Source organism: Diabrotica virgifera, chromosome 8 (assembly GCF_917563875.1).
Source record: "Diabrotica virgifera virgifera chromosome 8, PGI_DIABVI_V3a".
Classification (NCBI taxonomy): domain Eukaryota; kingdom Metazoa; phylum Arthropoda; class Insecta; order Coleoptera; family Chrysomelidae; genus Diabrotica; species Diabrotica virgifera.
Genome location: NC_065450.1, coordinates 1,369,804 through 1,390,003, shown reverse-complemented (window position 1 = coordinate 1,390,003; position 20,200 = coordinate 1,369,804). Strand labels below are relative to the sequence as shown.

Here is a 20,200-nt window from a genome sequence, read left to right as displayed (position 1 = left end):
AGATACGTTACGTGGACCAACTATTGAACCGACGGCTATGATGTACTCTTGAACTTTGGTTCCTTCAATACTAGAAAGAACTATGGCTTCGTCTTTTGTTGGTTGTTTAAACGTGTTAGCAACACTGGAATATGAGATGTGAGATGTAGTTTGTGTAGTGTTCATGGTGTTATTCGAAGTCATGTTTGATTAATTTTGGAGACGTTGCAAGGCCGGCCCTGTCGCCGGTTCAAAAACCGGTGTGGATCTTGGCCCAAAGCTGGTCCTATTTATATTTCTTGGATATTTTATAGGTTATATTTTTATTAATATAAATATAATAGATGTGGTTTTTGGTACTCACGTCAGGTTTGCGGGGTTTACATGGTGTTTCCACTATAACAATGTGGAGGAACTAACAAAATAATTTTAAACTGTTTTTTTATCATTTAAAAACTGATAAATATCGCAGCGATTTACAACGTGATGTATATTATCATTGTCAGGACCGTACTCAGGTCGTTACTTATTTGAGTAACTAGGTCCATTTTCTGTTGGAATTTACCAGCTGAACAGACGGGGCCGTGAATTGTAAGTTTTTTGAATTCCCTCTTGTTTTCTTCGCTTCAGCATCCGTCTGGCTTGCAAATTTTAGAAGTGTTACCAAGAAAATGGACCACTAAATTTTCAATTTAAAAATCTTTTAGTAATATTTTAATATTTTTAAATATTATTAATATTGCTATTAGGATTGAAAACTACTTCATTATTCAATTGCCAGATGACGCTAGTCACATAGTCCATTCACGTCAGTTGCGGTGTGGGGGATGAACTCTCGGTGTTGGTCACTTAGTTAGAGTATGAAACAGCAGGCCTATGTTCTCTCCGATGAGACTCCAACAAGAGTCGAAAATCGTCGATTCAGAGTGCCGGATTGCGCTCCGTATTCTAAGTGAAAGATAAGATTGTTTTGCCTTCGCATTGCAACTGAATAAAAATGGAATTTTTATTTTATTTTTATAAAAAAAATATCTACTATAGTCAAAAATCATATTGCCAGATTTGTGAAATTTTATAGTTTATAAACATTTAGAATTACTTTAAAAATATTACCAAAGTCTAGACTCGTGTTTGAAATTATTTTCACTCATTTAAAAATATTGTTCGCAGAAAAAATCCTTTACATATTAGAAAAGCTGGTATTTTACACGAATTTTTAAGAATGTAGTTCAATTGGTGACTTGTCGTGGTAAGTGAAAGGGAGGCTGGGAGCCCACAAATGCACGAGTTTAAAAACTAAAAAAGGCAACCTAAAACTGCTATCATTTTTTATATCTCGGGATCTACTGAATATATTTTGATCGTTATTTTTTTAATGTGTATGTAATTTTTCTGTACATTACAAATATGAAATTTGTCTAGAAAATTACCTATTAATTAATAAACAGCCTAATTTGTTTTAACAATTTTTGAAAAAATAATTTTTTTCCAAAAATCCATGATTTTAATCATACTATCATTATTACTCATAGAAAGAGTTAAGGTATACTTTAATAAATAAATTATCTTCATTAAATAATTATCTAATAAAAATAATTTATTTACTACAATGTACTTTAAATTTTTCTATGATCATTAATGATACTATGATTAAAAAAATAGGTTTTTATAAAAAAAATATTTTTTCAAGAATTGTTTAAACAATTAAGAGTTTATTAATTATTAAATTTAAAGACAAATTGCATATTTGTAATCTACGTAGAAACTACATACAAATTACAAAAATAAAGATCAAAATCCATTAAGTTAATCCGGCGATGCAGAAAATTGCATTAGTTTGAAATTGCTTTTTCGGTATTTTAAATCGGTGGATTTGTAGGTTCCCCCTAGTAATCGTTTGAACTACATATTTGAAAAATCGTAGAGAATGCTGTGAAGGTACAATGCTTCTGCAAATATTTTTAGAAAAAATACAAATCCCATTATTTAAAATGGCATTAATGAGATTCCTTACTTATTATAAACAAATTAGCTGTGAATTAACTAAAAAACAAACACATAGGTAACTTTGTCCCAAATGAACCCAGGCTAAATTTTTTTATTTGAAAATTCGTGTTAAAATACTAGATGTTAGAATATATAAAAATATTGTTTCTACGGACAATATTTTTAAAGCTATTCTAAATGTTTATAAACTACAATATTTCAAAAATTTGGCATTAGAATTTTTGACTACTTATTCCATTTTTTTTATCTTTTTTTAATATATTTTGATACTATCACTCTTCTATTTTTATTTAGCATGTTCAGAATTGCCCTATCTTTATTAGTTTCTCTCTTATATTATTGCAAAATAAAGGTCTCTGGCATAAGCAAATAGAATAGTTCTTAAACTAATCCATGGATCGGTCTCAAATTTTGAGGATTTGTTAAGTACCCCAATACCCAACTTTGGGTGAAACACTAAAGTTCTAAGGTAGTTTTAGTAAAAGTTATTAATAAATAATAATTTTTACTTATTTTGCCGTTTGCGTAGCAACAAATTAACTTTTTAATTTTAAGAAATCGGCGTTTTAAAGGCCTTTCAATGTTCTAAAAAATTAAATTTTGTAATTTTATATCAACTATTTAGATTTTGAATAGGGTGGAAAAAATCGAGAAAATTCCAATTTTTGCACTAAATTGCTAATAATCAAAAAACGGACGCGAACTCTAGGCAGGAGACAGGTAGGTCTTCTTTCTATATGTCTACAATAACTAAAAAAGTAGTCAGCTACCTGGATCTTTGAGTGTCCCGAGAAAATCCTTATTTCTCTGGACTATAAGTGTTTACAGTATTTATTTTTGCGGTCTAAGCCAAATCGAAATTAAAAAAAGGAAAGACTTTTGGATCGTCACCCAGCCTTCCCCACGATTTTAGGTTGGTGTAAAGCAGGGTTTGAAATCGGAATAAGAACTATGCAAGAAAATTTAAACAATAAAAAAAAGAAGAAGACTAGTTCGTTACTGTAATATAAGATGCTTACAGACTAAACGTGGCGTAATAAACAAAAACGATAAAACAAAACTTCCACGCTAGAGCAAAGACTGGAAAAGTAGAAACAGTTTCCATTCAGGACAATCATGGTTCCAGATTGGAACAACAGTAGGATTTTTCGGATACTAAATGTAACATCGCTCATAATATATAGAACAACAAGAAGTGTGTTAACGTACATTCAGACCCTAGCAAATCAAACAAAAAAAAAACTAAGACTAAGTTTTCTCTAATAGCATATAAATCAACATAATGCTATTCTACACCCCACCAGAATGAAAACAATGGGAACCTTCTCTGGTTACACCTCCGAGGCTTCTACAGTATGCAAGCCATACGGATGCTGAGACTAAGGAAGATGAGGGAATTCTAAAATTTACAATTCACGTCCCATCTGCTCAGCGCGGTAAAGTTCCAACGAGAATGGTTCCCTTCGTACTCCAATCAGAGTAAATATAAATCAACAATGAATAACCATTTTCAATTTCGTTGCAAAACGAAAATACAGCCTAACCATATTTTAGTCCTATCAGAGAGTGCATCAAGCACCTCTACCGGTTTCGAAACTTATTAGTCTCTCATCAGGAGGCACATATGTTGCTCTCCCTGATCCAACCAAAACAAAACCCCAGCGTGCAGTCCCGGATTGCAACGAATGTAGCGGCAACTGCTACAACAAGACTAAGTTTTCACTCTAATGGCATATAAAACAACATAATGCTATTCTACACCCCACCAGAATGAAAACAATGGGAACCTTCTCTGGTTACACCCCCGACGCTTCTACAATATGCAAGCCATACGGATGCTGAGACTAAGGATGATGAGGGAATTCTACAATTTACAATTCACTTTGCATCTGCTCAGCGCGGTAAAGTTCCAACGAGAAAGGCTCCCTTCGTACTCCACAGGGTAAATGTAAATAAAAAATGAATAACCATTTTCAATTTCGTTGCAAAACGAAAATACAGCCGAACCATATTCTAGTCCAATCAGAGAGTGCATCAAGCACCTGTACCGGTTTCGAAACTTATTAGTCTCTCATCAGGAGGCACATATGCTGCTTTCCCTGATCCAACCAAAACAAAACCCCAGCGTGCAGTCCCGGATTGCAACGAACGAAATGGCATAGATGCCCTAGCGGCAACTGCTACAACAAGACTAAGTTTTCACTCTAATGGCATATAAAACAACATAATGCTATTCTACACCCCACCAGAATGAAAACAATGGGAACCTTCTCTGGTTACACCCCCGAGGCTTCTACAATATGCAAGCCATACGGATGCTGAGACTAAGGATGATGAGGGAATTCTACAATTTACAATTCACTTTGCATCTGCTCAGCGCGGTAAAGTTCCAACGAGAAAGGCTCCCTTCGTACTCCACAGGGTAAATGTAAATAAAAAATGAATAACCATTTTCAATTTCGTTGCAAAACGAAAATACAGCCGAACCATATTCTAGTCCAATCAGAGAGTGCATCAAGCACCTGTACCGGTTTCGAAACTTATTAGTCTCTCATCAGGAGGCACATATGCTGCTTTCCCTGATCCAACCAAAACAAAACCCCAACGTGCAGTCCCGGATTGCAACGAACGAAATGGCATAGATGCCCTAGCGGCAACTGCTACAACAAGACTAAGTTTTCACTCTAATGGCATATAAAACAACATAATGCTATTCTACACCCCACCAGAATGAAAACAATGGGAACCTTCTCTGGTTACACCTCCGAGGCTTCTACAATATGCAAGCCATACGGATGCTGAGACTAAGAAAGATGATGTTGTTTTATATGCCATTAGAGTGAAAACTTAGTCTTGTTGTAGCAGTTGCCTCTAGGGTATCTATGCCATTTCATTCGTTGCAATCCGGGACTGCACGCTGGGGTTTTGTTTTGGTTGGATCAGGGAAAGCAGCATATGTGCCTCCTGATGAGAGACTAATAAGTTTCGAAACCGGTAGAGGTGCTTGATGCCCTCTCTGATTGGACTAGAATATGGTTCGGCTGTATTTTCGTTTTGCAACGAAATTGAAAATGGTTACTCATTTTTTAAAAACACTATACATCAAAGAACTATTCTAGTTACTATGGGAACAAGCACCTAAAATATTTATTTAGCAAAAGACTAAGTTTTCACTCTAATGGCATATAACATATCCCACCAGAATGAAAACAATGGGAACCTTCCTGGTTACACCTCCGAGGCTTCTACAATTTGCAAGCCATACGGATGCTGAGACTAAGGAAGATGAGGGAATTCTACAATTTACAATTCACGTCACATCTGCTCAGCGCGGTAAAGTTCCAACGAGACTGGTTCCCTTCATACTCCACACAGAGTAAATGTAAATCAAAAATGAATAACCATTTTCAATTTCGTTGCAAAACGAAAATACAGCCGAACCATATTCCAGTCCAATCAGAGAGTGCTACAAGCACCTCTACCGGTTTCGAAACTTATTAGTCTCTCATCAGGAGGCACATATGCTGCTCTCCCCGATCCAACCAAAACAAACCCCAGCGTGCAGTCCCGAATTGCAACGAACGAAATGGCATAGATGCCCTAGCGGCAACTGCTAGCAAAAGACCAAGTTTTCACTCTAATGGCATATAACATATCCCACCAGAATGAAAACAATGGGAACCTTCTCTGGTTACACCTCCGAGGCTTCTACAATTTGCAAGCCATACGGATGCTGAGACTAAGGAAGATGAGGGAATTCTACAATTTACAATTCACGTCACATCTGTTCAGCGCGGTAAAGTTCCAGCGAGACTGGTTCCCTTCATACTCCACACAGAGTACTCTGTCTCGTTGGAACCAGTCTCGTTGGAACTTTACCGCGCTGAGCAGATGTGACGTGAATTGTAGATTGTAGAATTCCCTCATCTTCCTTAGTCTCAGCATCCGTATGGCTTGCAAATTGTAGAAGCCTCGGAGGTGTAACCAGAGAAGGTTCCCATTGTTTTCATTCTGGTGGGATATGTTATATGCCATTAGAGTGAAAACTTAGTCTTTTGCTAGCAGTTGCCGCTAGGGCATCTATGCCATTTCGTTCGTTGCAATTCGGGACTGCACGCTGGGGTTTGTTTTGGTTGGATCGGGGAGAGCAGCATATGTGCCTCCTGATGAGAGACTAATAAGTTTCGAAACCGGTAGAGGTGCTTGTAGCACTCTCTGATTGGACTGGAATATGGTTCGGCTGTATTTTCGTTTTGCAACGAAATTGAAAATGGTTATTCATTTTTGATTTACATTTACTCTGTGTGGAGTATGAAGGGAACCAGTCTCGTTGGAACTTTACCGCGCTGAGCAGATGTGACGTGAATTGTAAATTGTAGAATTCCCTCATCTTCCTTAGTCTCAGCATCCGTATGGCTTGCAAATTGTAGAAGCCTCGGAGGTGTAACCAGAGAAGGTTCCCATTGTTTTCATTCTGGTGGGATATGTTATATGCCATTAGAGTGAAAACTTAGTCTTTTGCTAGCAGTTGCCGCTAGGGCATCTATGCCATTTCGTTCGTTGCAATTCGGGACTGCACGCTGGGGTTTGTTTTGGTTGGATCGGGGAGAGCAGCATATGTGCCTCCTGATGAGAGACTAATAAGTTTCGAAACCGGTAGAGGTGCTTGTAGCACTCTCTGATTGGACTGGAATATGGTTCGGCTGTATTTTCGTTTTGCAACGATATTGAAAATGGTTATTCATTTTTGATTTATTTAGCACTTATTTATAACACAAAACTGGATATTTGACTTGAATAATCGACGCCAGTTACAATTCATTGTCTTGTAAGCAAAGCAACCAAAGACAGATATATAAAAAGGGCTCTATCTAAACCAAAAAGGTGAAAGATGCCAGTGTTGAAGTTTCTCGAAGCGAAAAATAAGCAAGTTTCGCATAATACAGGGTGTTAGTAAATAAGTATGAAAAACTTTAAGGGATAATTCTACATGAAAAAATAATGGCATTTTGCTCTATAAACCTATGTCCGCAAATGCTTTGTTTCCGAGATACAGGGTGTCGAAATTTTTAGTTCAAACTGCCAATTTTTTATTGCTCTAAGACCAGTTGTGATATGAAAATTACATTTGGTGGGTTTCAAGGTAGTTATTTTGCATTTTTTTGGCAAACAAATAACAATTTTATATTCATCATTGGCGCGCCTACGGGTAATGGCCTGAATTTTCTTAAAGAAAAAAATGGTACGCCACTGAGATATTTCAAATTAATTTTTTTTTATTCCACGTTTAACTTAAAAAACCTTTCTTGTATTTTTTTCCTATGATGCACCGTTTTTATGCGAAAAAATAAAACATCTTCAAGCGTATTTTTTATTTCTTAATACATTATCAAGAACTCTGCAATATAATAATACGAAAGTAAAACAATAACGGAAAATATTACTAAAAAGATTTTAACTAGGTGCAAAGATACAACATGTGTTTAAAATTACCTCCTTTAAAGGTGACAGAAGAATTTTATATTCACCATTGGCGCCCGTACAGGTAATGGTCTGAATGTTTTAAAGAAAAAAAAATAGTACGGCACTGAGAAACGCCAAATTAAAAATCATTATTAAATAATTCCTTGTTCAATCTAGGATAAAAATGACTCTTTTCTTTTTTTCACGTGCGACGCCGTTTTTATACAAAAAAAAATAAAACATCTTAACGCTTACAAATTATTCGAGGTTTTCAAATACTTTGTAAACTTTAAGATATTTCATTTTTTTAATAAAAACGGCGCCTCATATGAAAAAAAGACAAACAATTTTTTGTCGTAAATTGAACGAGGAATTCAAAAATGATTTTTAATTTGACATATCTCAGTGGCGTACTATTTTATTCTTTAAAAAATTCGGGCCATTACCCGTACGCGCGCCAATGGTGAATATAAAATTACTCTGTCAGCTTGAAAGGAGGTAATTTTGAGCATTTGTTGTAGCCTTGCACATAGTTAAAATTTTTTAGAAATATTTTCTGTTATTGTTCTAGTTTGGCATTATTATATTGGAGAGTTCTTGATAATGTATTACGAAATGAAAAATACGCGCGAATATGTTTTATTTTTTTTGCATTAAAACGGTGCACCATATGAAGAAAAGACAAGAAAGGTTCTTTATCATAAATTAAACGTGGAGTATAAAAATAATTTTTAGTTTGAAGTATCTCAGTGGCGTACTATTTTTTTCTTTAAAAAAATTCAGACCATTACCCGTAGGCGCCAATGATGAATATAAAATTCTTGTTTGTTTGCCAAAAAATGCACAATAACTACCTCTTGAAACCCACCAAATTTAATTTTCATAGCTTAAAAGGTCTTAGAGCAATAAAAAAATTGGCAGTTTGAAAAAAAAATTCAACACCACGTATTCGGACATACGTTTGTAGAGCAAACTGTCATTATTTTTTCATGTAGAATTACCCCTTACAGTTTTTCATACTTATTTATACTTAACACCCTGTATATATGGCATACAGGCCGTAATCGGCATATAAACAGTTCGCCTATAAATTAATATTTCAGAAAAAAATAAAAAAAAATTATCGCGACAACCTTCCAAAGGAACAAAAGAAAATTTGTTGTAGTCTTCTACAGGAACAGAAAAATCATTTTTCCAAAGGCAGAAAAAAATCGTTAAAGTTCGAAGTCAATAATAAAAAATTTGATGTTCGATGTCAATAAAAACACATCCCAAAAATATAGTAGAACTTGAACAATAAAATCAACATATTAATATTTTGTATTTTGATAATGACGTCCGAGGTGGAAGTGCAAACGTCAATAAGATCATTTTTTACGTAAAATTGTGGCTTATTTACCAATTAAAATAGCTTCAAAAAAGAAATAGTTTCAGAACAATACTTTATTTTGCTATTAAAAATAAAAAAAGCTTTATTTTTGATATCAGCAAATACAAGATGAGACGGAAACCATAATATACATAAAGTTAAGTTTGGTATTTAGTATAGAAAGATGGTGGTAAGAGTTATGGATATTTTGGACAGTGATTGGTTGTGGTATTATAATATCACCCTGTACAAAAGATGTTTTATTGAAAGTAAATTGTCCGCCCTTAACCAAGGCCGACGCGTGAGGTTGCAAAGTTCATTCTAATAATATATAAGTAAACGCCCGATGATATGATACTATTATTATTGTTATGATTATTGTAATAGTTAGCACTAACCACGTTTAAGATAGGTCGTGATTATAAACAAGTTAATATGATTTAGTCATCGATATGGTAAACCAAAAATATATGTATTAGAATAGAAATAAGAGTTTTAATTAATTGGGACCAGAAGGCAGTAACAACGCGCTTATTTGCGACATGGCGTTCCTGTAAATTAGTTGGAGAATCTTCTGAAGATGGGAACTAAAGATTGGAAACACCGACGGCGGAAAATGGAGCAGACCAGGACCCAAGAAACGAACCCAGTGGAAAAAGACACAAGTGATAAAATGTAAGTAAAAAATTTAGTCTATCTTTATTGAAAATGCTTCCCTCGTTTTTTATATATACATATTATTTTGAACATTTATTATCTTTTCTGATTTTTGAATAATTTATGAAGTATCGATTTTTTTTTAAGAATATCTATGAATTTTGAAACATGAAGTGATTTTTGAATTGAATATTTTTATCGAAGTTTATTATATACGTTATGATTGAATTTTTATTGAATTTATTTGAAAAATCTCTATCCGATTTCGATTTTTAGTACGGTTATTTTTAAATATTTTATGGAATATCGAATTTTGATATTTGAACTGATTTTGAATATTCTTATTTGACTTTTGCATACGCTATTTTTGAATTTTGAGTTGAATTTGTATCGAATATGTATACTATTATTGAATTTTTATTAGTCATTTTGTTATATTATTGATATTTATTGAGTAGGTACATTTTCATCGATTCTGTGTTAAATTTTTTATGATATGAAACTGAATTAATAATTTTTTGTGTGATAAATGATATTTTTTTAATAAATAATGATTAGTGACGACATACGTTGATATAAGAGCTTTAAGACAAACATTGCTATAAGCAAGAGATACATTTTTAACGAACCGCCCTGATGAGTTGAGATAAGGAATTTGGAGAAGAACTAGAGAGAAGAATATAGATAAGAAGAAGTACTAACAATATTATAAGTTGAATATTATGAGGAAATTTGAGACAATAAGAAACCCACTGCTCTTGTCAAATTAGGAAGGTACTAAGTGATTTATAGAAGCTTGAAAGCTTATTAGAGACCCACTCTGTGTTTTGAAGGGTACCTATTTTATTCATGATTATTCGTGAATAAACAACGGCCTCAAAGCAAGGGATTGAGGTTGTGATATTTTTAGAAGAATTTGAACCGCATAAAATACCTATTTCGTGTTTTGAGTTAACTATACCACCTCAATGGTGCGTACAGATCAGGGCGAAAATTCGGGTTAATATTGGCGGAGAACTAAGACATCCGAGTGAAACCTCTTTTAGTAAGGTAAAACGAAGATATCGGAGCTAGTATATGAAGTGATGATTATGATGTTAGTAGAAAGTATGTAGAAGTGTTATTATATCAAGAAAAATGAAGAAATATATAGTTGTAGTACCAGACTAGAAGAAAAAGAGAAAAAAGATAATTTTTTACTAAAATATGTGGGAAAAATGAAAGAAGAGACATAAAATTTGTCAGAAATGTCAAAATAAACAAGCAGAATTAAGAATAATATACTAATCAAATAAGTAGCTAATCATTGAATTCTATTTAAGAATTAAGCTTGAATTGCTTTTTTGAAATCTCTAAAGTAACGTAAATCATAAATGACTTAAATTTTAAATGTAGATAATGAATTCAGGTTAAAATTTCGCGGAAAATAATGAAAGTTTTTGAATTAACGATAGACAATATCTTACAGTGTTAGTTACCTTAGTGTTAGTATTAGAAAAATGAACCCTAAAAGAAATTTTCTTTAAACTTAATATGATGAGAGACATTTATTAATATTTATTCTAGCAAGAGACATTAATTTTTTTATTATTAAGAAGGGACGAATAGTAATTAATCAAAAGACTGACATAGGAATTAATAAAGTAACTTTAAATTTTTACTAAGAAGGTTAGGTAATATTAAGTTCAGTTAAATTTGGAAATATTATTAGGTAGGTTTAAAATATTATATAATTATTCACTGCTTATATGACGTAAATTAGTGTAGTACACTAAAAAGACTAAAGACTAGGTTAAAAATTAGGATAAGTTTTATTCATTGTTTTACGAAAGTGAATTAGTAAACGAAAAAAAAATACTAAAAGACACGAAGGAATAGTACGTGATTTAGTGACAATTACTTATAAACAATTATTTGTAGTTTTATAAAATACCAGTTTAGTATAGGGACAATATGAACTTCTATTTATAATAGGATTTTTGTTAAGTGTCTTATAGCGGCCGATATAGGACCTTAACTATTAAGTAATATAAGGTATATCTCCTAAAAGGCGATGATGGACAATCAATCTCATTTTAAAAATATGTAATTTTAACAAAACGGGGAGGTGTGGTATTATAATATCACCCTGTACAAAAGATGTTTTATTGAAAGTAAATTGTCCGCCCTTGACCAAGGCCGACGCGTGAGGTTGCAAAGTTCATTCTAATATATAAGTAAACGCCCGATGATATGATAATATTATTATTGTTATGATTATTGTAATAGTTAGCAGTAACCACGTTTAAGATAGGTCGTGATTATAAACAAGTTATTATGATTTAGTCATCGATATGGTAAACCAAAAATATATGTATTTGAATAGAAATAAGAGTTTTAATTAATTGGGACCAGAAGGCAGTAACAACACGCTTATTTGCGACATGGTGAATAATTCCTGAATGCATAAAATGGAATCCGTCTTGGATGAAGCCGAATAAATTCCGTCTCAGATTGATATATTTACAGGCATACTCAAAGATAAATTGGAATCACAGATAAATAACAGAGAAGAACAGCAAGGATTCAGAAAAGACAGGTCGACGACGGACGCAATATTTGTCATGAAACAAGTCAAAGAGAAGTCGATAGAATATAACAAACCTTCATATATTTGCTTCGTACACCTAACGAAAGTATTTGATAGAGTCAGACTTAGCGATATAATAAAAAAGGTTAAGTCATAAAACAAATGAACAATAACAACACGACAAAAATTAAAACAAACGACACCACTACGGTCAACATACCAACACCAGGAGGAATCAGGCAGGAAGACAGCCTCAGTCCATTTCTATTCAATATGCTAATGGATGAAATAATAGAAGATGTGGAATCGCTACAACTAGGATACAGACTCGGCCACAGTAGAAGCAGTATAGTGTGCTATGCGGATGACGCAGCCCTGATTGCAGAGGACGAGGATGACCTACAAAGGCAACTTTATCGATTCTATCAAGCATGTCGACGACTCAACATGAACATATCCACGCAGAAAACAAAATGCATTACCATTGCAAAAGACCCAATTAGATGCAAGCTAGTGGTAGAGGGGAAACCCATAGAACAGCTAAACCAGTTCAAATATCTAGGCGTAGAGTCATCAAGTTATCATGACCCAGCCAGAGACCTAAGAGGACAAATTCAAAAGGCCGCTGTCTTATCCGGATGTTTGAGAGATGTGGTCTGGAATAACCCATATATGAGAATGGACAGCAAAGTTAGAATTTATAAAACTTGCATCAGACCTGTTATGACCTATGGCATTGAATCAAGAGAAGACACAAATAAAACCAAAAGCATGCTACGAGCAGCCGAAATGAAGACACTAAGATCAATAGCAGGGAAGACAAGAAGAGATAGAATACGAAACAACATCATCAGGGAACAATGTGGCGTGCAAGATGTAGTCAGATGGGGCAGGCAAAGACGAAGAGAATGGTTCAGTCATGTAAAAAGAATGGAGGAGCACAGACTACCAAGAATTGCTCTAGAAGGAAAACCAGCAGGCAAGCGTCCACCGGGGAGACCACCAAAAGATGGAGAGATAGCTGGCAGTCTACCTCTCAAGAAATACTTCAACGTCGGAATTAACAGATCGACAGATCCACAACAAGTATAAGAACAAGAAGAGGAAGATTGATATAACTGGCAATGAAGTTATTATGAAGTTTTAAGGCGTGTAATTTTGGAAATCTTATTTTTAAACGAAACTGAACATTATTATGTAATAAAACAAATATGTGCTGGTTCCCTATTTTCTCACTATTTTCCAATTCCCTAAGAAATTTTATATTATAATCTAGTAAAATAAAATTATACTACATGTAAATCAAAATGTAAATTCGTACAGGTTGAAACAAATTTTATATCAAAGTTTACGGGGGTACAAAATATATTTTCAAGAAAGTATCCAAATCATACAAGGGGATCATTGTTTAAATAATTAAAAAGTGGTCATTTTTGCAAAAAAATTACCTTTTTAACTGCTGAGGTCATTCAATTACCAATTAATGTATATAGGTTTATTTTCTGCAAAGATGAAGTGCAAATCTTTCACATAAGACTTACTAAATTAAATTTGACCCCCTATTTATTTAAACAATTAAACATAAATCTTTAAAAACAAATTTGCAAAAAATTATTTTTAGCGTTTTAAATAAGCACTATAAAATATCTTACTTTACAGGAGAATTTGCGCTATTTAATCAGTATTAACCAAATAAAATTGGTCCATAAATATTTAATATTTTTTGAGATATTGCATTTCTTTATTAAATGTTACTCTATTTTCAATTGCAAAAACGCGGTTGTTGCCAAAGAAATATTCACCTGTATTAAATATTATTATTTTTAGTTTTATGTATATTTTCGATAAATGTGTAAAAATAAAATTATGTTTATTTTCAATAAAACCACATTTAGTTATTTTAAGTTATTTATAGTTTTAGGTGGCATGACTGTGTAACTTTAGTCTGAATGACATTTGTAAATAATTATTTGATAGTTGTCAAAAACTCATAGAGTAAGAAATAGCATGTTCTTGATTATCTTTTTAGGTTTGTATTTTAAGTTATTTTAGTATTGTTGTATTAATTTTTATAATCTTTATTGTACATATTGTAAATAAACTCTTTTTAGATGAATTCATATGGCTATCTCTTACAAGAATAAGAAGTATGAAACTACTCTTATAATTGTATTGATAAATTTAAATTTCAATTAAACTTCCCCCTAAAATAGCATTTGAAAATTATTCAAATTTGTTTATAAGTTTGTTTTTAATAACGTCGCCGGGATTAAATATTTTGAAATGCCGTTTCGATAATTGGGTTCCTGGGAATTTTTCACTAATTAACAAAATTTTTTGTCTTTCTTTTCTCTTCTTTTTTTTTCCTCTTGGAGTTATATTACTACGGGCCCTTTTAGGGTTAAGTTTCATTAAGAATTTCGAATCTCTAAGTTGTAGATTCTAGACCTAGAAATATTAAGATTGGTCTCAAATCACTTAAATACAATGTGGCTATTTACTGACTTACAGGGTGTTTTATTTAAAAATTTAAAAATTATTTTTACCAAGTACTTTCAAACTATTTGACGTATCCTTAACATACTTGGCAGAAAGTGTGGGTACTATACAGTCTATTAAATTGTGATAAATAAAAGTTTCTAGCTACTACAAAAGGCGTACGACAGGGGATAGTTAATGGTTGACCCTTCCCAAATTCTATGCCACTGAGGGAATTACTATTTTAGCGAAATTTTTCGATTGTCCAATACTTTCTATGTAAATAATATACACTTTACAGGTAACGATTATGTCATAAGTTTTCGAGATATTGGACGTTAAAAATGAAACGGCATAGTTATTTTGATTCATTCATTCATTCATTTTAAACTTCCAAGATCTCTCAAACTGATGACTTTATGGATACCAATAAAGTTATTTACATACTAAATATTAGAGAATCGAAAAATTTCGCTAAAATAGTAATTCAATCAGTGGCGTAGAATTTGGGAAGGGTCAATCATTCACTATCCCCTGTCGTACGCCTCTGGCACCAGTTAGAAACGTTTATTAATCACAATTTAGTAGGGTATATAATAGCCACACTTTCCGCCAAGTATGATAAGGATACGTTAAATAGTTTTAAAGTTCCTACTTGCAACAATAATTTTTAAATTTTTAAATTCAACACCTTGTAACTCAGTAAGTAGCCACATTTTATTTAAGAGATTTTAGTTAAATCTTAATATTTTTAGGTCTAGAATCTACAACTCAGAGATTCGACATTCTTAATAAAATTTAACCCTAAAAGTGCCGTAGTAATAAAACTCCAAGAAAAAAAAAAGAAGAAGAAAAACGACAAAAAATTTTGTTAATTAGTAAAAATTCCTAGGAACCCAATTATCGAAACGGCATTTCAAAATATTTAATTCCCGCAACGTTATTAAAAAAAATTTTAAACAAATTTGAATAATTTTCAAATGCCATTTTAGGGGGGTGTTTAATTGAAATTTTAATTTTTCAATATATTTATCGAAAATATACATAAAAATAAAAATAATGAGATCCTAAGCAGGTGAATATTTCTTTGGCAACAACCGCGGTTTTGCAATTTAAAATATAGTAACATTTAATAAACAAATTCAATATCTCAAAAAATATTAAATATTTTTCGACCAAATTTTTTTGCTTAATACTGGTAACATAGCGTAACTTAGTCTGTAAAATAAGATATTTTATAGTGCTTATTTAAAACGCTAAAAATAATTTTTTGCAAATTTGTTTTTAAAGTTTTATTAACAATTATTTAAATAAACAGAGTGTCAAATTTAATTTAGTCAGTCTTATGTGAACGATTTACCCTTCAACTTTGCAGAAAAAAATCCCATAGACCCCCATTAACCTTTAACTACCCGCGCATCAAGTTATAACATAACTACACGCGTGGCGTACTTTATACGCCACAAAAAAATACACTTAAAACAACGGATTTGTTCATTTTTTTTTTGAAAAAATACACTTAGTTGTTTCTTATAAACCTTATTCGGTATCAGTGAATACTTGGAGTTCCTTGTTAGTAAGCCAATTGGGATTTATAACTGGAATCATGAAATAACTGGTTTCCATGATAAATAAAATTACTAATAAAAGTTTTTTTGAAATGTGATTTTTTACAGGAGAAAAAGTATTGTTTATAAGGAAAAATGTATTTTGTGCCATAATGACTAAAAAACAATTGAAATATGTACTTATATTGCTACTTATATTAATATAATCGTGGCGTATATTGTCCACCACCGGAAACAACAAATAATAAACTGTAAATTACAATCTCCCAGAACGCCGATTATAACGAAACTAAAACCAAATTGTAAAGCACATTCCAGTGATAGGTTATAGAGGTAAACAAGGTCAAAAATTAAATTTTTAAATATATTTGCAGTAGAATCCTTATATCTGGCGTACAAAATACGCCAGCGCGTGTAGTTAAAGGTTAATAAGTGAATTACCCCAGCAGTTAAAAAAGTATTTTTTTTTGCAAAAATGACCCCTTTTTAATTATTTAAACAATGATCTCCTTGTATGATTTGGATACTTTCTTGAAAATATCTTTTGTACCTACCTAAACTTTGATATAAAATTTGTTTTAACCTGTACGAATTTACATTTTGACTTTTTTTTATTTTATTAGGCTATTACTGATGAAATAAAATACATTAAGGAAAAACTAGGAACATTTATTTTAATTTCGGTTTTAGAGTTTACTTTTGGTAAGAATTTTCTGCAATAGGTTAGAAGCCTCTTCAGCGCATCCTAATGATAAGGTGATTCCAGCACCGCCATGTCCGTAATTGTGAATTACTGTTAACTCTTTATCACCGTGTGGCACAGTTTCGATATCTACTCGGACTTGGCTTCTTCCCGGTCTTAATCCAACGACATCTCTCAGAGTTTTGGCTGATTTTAGGGAGCGATCTAATTGGTTACAATCTCTAAAAATAGCACAAAATAATTTAATTAAATGTTGATTAGCATTTATGTTAATGGACAAACTCATATAGCGCAAAAATTGGAGAGAAATTACCTTGATTACCAACATAAATAAAATTTTAACGACCATCATACTGAAAATATTAACAAACCTCATACATAGATAGACCTCACTAATACTGTGAGCGTAGTAATGGAACAATCGGTTGAGTGGAACACACCCCTATTTACACATGGCTTGTGTCGATTCAGAGCTTTGACAGCCTACTTCATGTCGCTATAAGGAAAATTTTAGAGCTAAGAAACATCCCACAAAAAATTATTTCCATTATAAAGTTACTTTACACACTTTACACTGAGGCAAAATGTAGCGTGACATAACAATTGCATCAACAGTGATGAACTTAACGTAGATACTTGCTGGAGTCATGCAGGGATCCGACACAGGAGGGATACAATGGACGTTAACCACATGCCTAAGCGATCTAGAATATGCCGACGATATCTGTCTATTAGGACAAAGGTTCCCAGATGTGGCTAACTACAATTGGAGACAATTTGCACTGAACCTACAAAATAGGTTTGAAAATCACTATTATTAAAACCAAATCCATGAGAATGAAGGCAAAAAGCAACATACTCTTTACTACTAAAAACATGCAGATTGAAAATGTGGAAATTTTACGTATCTCGGAAGTCTCATAACAGAAATCAGAGTTCAGAAGACGATATTCGTATGGGTATACGAAAATTTCAACAAGCCTTCAACATACTTAATGGCACGTTTACACGTATCCAGTAACTGGCGCCAGTCTCACTGGCATGCCACTGGTATGAAAAATAGACCACCTTTCTATTCGAGACAGCGCTGGACTGGCGCAAAAAAGTGTTTACATGATGCCACTTCCATGCCAGCGCTGTCGTATCAGTGCGACTGGCGCCAGTTACTGGATAAGTGTAAACGTGCCATAAACCTGTTTGGAGGTCTTGCCAGTAAACTACAACGACAAAGATCTGAATATTGCAGTCAAATGCCATGTCCGTTTTACTCTACGGATGTGAAACTTGGAAAGTGACAAAACCCTTACACACAAACTTCAGGTCTGTGTTAATACATGACTACGAAGAATTATTCGTATTTTCTGGCCTAAGATCATCAATAACGAATATCTGCTACACCTGACCCAACAAAAGAGGGTACAAAATGAAATAAAGTTTGTAAAGTGGGGTTATGTTAGGACGTGGCCCCATTAGTGCGTTGCGCTACGTTGCGTTGCGACTTCACAACGAAACAACGCATCGGAACGAGGCCCTATCAGTGCGTTGCGCTGCGTCGCGTCGATCAGTTGCGATGTTTCAACGGATTGACGGACAAGGTTGTTCTTCGATGGCAGTATCATCGCAAGGCAGGTGTGGCATACAATGCCACAAGCGTTGCGATGTCGCAACGCAACGCACTAATGGGGTGTCGCCTTTATAGTTATATTACAAAAACTTATTACCTGACAATATTAATTTTATCAGTCTCGCTAATAGTAGTGTCATGTACATCGTAGTTGGCCGTGCCTCCCAATGTCAATTGGTGTGTGTTAGGAATTATATAAGCTACCTTAGGTTTGACGTCTAACACACAAGATTCATATATCCAAGGTGCTTCGACTTTCCTGACTTGTCCTCGAATTGGTATCATTTCCTGGTCACCTAAATAGCAAGAGGTCGTTAATCTGTAGAATAAGGTGTGTAATAATAAAGGTGGCTAATCTGTAGAATATGCAAAAACAAATATGCTTCTGTTCTCAATAGGGAACTTGCAAACATTTTTAAATTCGGAAAAAATACTATAAATCACAACATTACATAATTTAAAATATATTATATCAAAGAAAAAAAATTGTTTTTGTCTTTCGTTTGGCCCCTAAAGACGATTAAAATCGAGAGAAAATTCAAATAATAGCAGGCAGCCCAAAACGCACCCTCATTGATCGTTACGTCATATTATAATATTTGAGCTCCGCGCCATTAATTCATTGCGTTTGATATTCATTTACTTATTGTAATCATTTTATGGTGTATCTCAGTTGTATAAATCTTTAGAAAGTTGATGTGAACTATATATTTCAGTCTTATTCGTACCTTCGAATCGATCGCAGGCTAACGTTTACAGAGAGAACCGGATTTATCAATTTTTGTTGAATTATTAAACACTGGTTAAAAATTTTAATACTTAAAAATTTAATGTTGTATTCAATGTGGGCAAACTAAAACTACTAATCATACTTGCGATAAAGCTATGTATTGTATACATTGTAAAAGTAATGAGCATGTTACAATATCAAAAAAGTGTCCCTTTTATGAAAAACAAAAAAAGATTAAAAGTATAATGATCTAACAAAAGACTACTTTTTTAGAGGCAAAACATTTGTGTGAACAATCATTTTGTGGTGTTATGAATCAAAATTACTCTTCTTTGCTTGAAAATAATGAACAAGAATTTCCTTCGCTTCCAAAAATTAATAAAAATTATGTCTCCACTCAGCTAGGCCCACAGACCAATAAAACGATCCCTCTAATATCTTCTCAATTGAACAATAATTCACATGCATCTGTAGGAAAAAAAAGGAAACCAAACTCTCCTATCATACAATCTCCTATTCATAAACCTATCTTTCCCTTTACATTTGGACCTGCCCAGCCTTTACCGGCTAATCCACATAAACCCAATTATAACAAAGTTGAAAATAAAAATCAGTTGACAAAAACTATAACAAATTTTATAATGAACCTCTTGGAACATATTCGTTCAATTGAAGATATAAAAACGTTAGACGATAAGACCATAATTAATAAATTAGAACAGGTTTTAAATACCGTAAACAATAATAGTTTCTAATGGCTGTACAAGATATTTTAAAAATTGGTCAATGGAATGCTAGATCTATTATGTCAAACAAAAACAGTTTAATGCAATACGTAAACAATAAAAAAATTGATATTTCACTAATTAGCGAAACATGGTTTAAAAAAGATTCTCATTACAGTTTTAATGGTTATAACCTAATAAGAAGAGATAGGAAGGAAGACCGGTTTGGTGGCGTTGCGATTCTTATCCGTAACACAGTAACCTTCAGTGAACTAAAACTAAATTATAACTTTAATTCTGATATTGAAGATTGTGTCATCAAAACAAA

At 33.0% G+C, this 20,200-nt stretch overlaps 2 protein-coding genes across 19 annotated transcripts in view; one reads left to right on the top strand and one right to left on the bottom strand.

Moving 5' to 3' along the window:
* Positions 1–20,200, top strand: part of LOC114337883 (prominin-1) — a 940,102-nt gene that overhangs the window by 32,598 nt on the left and 887,304 nt on the right. The gene's annotated exons all lie outside the window — the stretch shown is intronic.
* The window catches only part of LOC114337881 (D-aspartate oxidase), a 47,908-nt gene continuing 44,451 nt past the window's right edge, over positions 16,744–20,200 (bottom strand). For all 4 annotated transcript variants that reach the window (XM_050658575.1, XM_050658576.1, XM_050658573.1 and 1 more), the window contains 2 exons: positions 18,515–18,713; positions 16,744–17,014 (listed from right to left, as the gene is read on the bottom strand). In XM_050658575.1, coding sequence (XP_050514532.1) covers positions 16,777–17,014; positions 18,515–18,713 — 437 coding nt within the window. In that variant the 3' untranslated portion in view covers positions 16,744–16,776. The remainder of the gene's footprint in view (positions 17,015–18,514; positions 18,714–20,200) is intronic.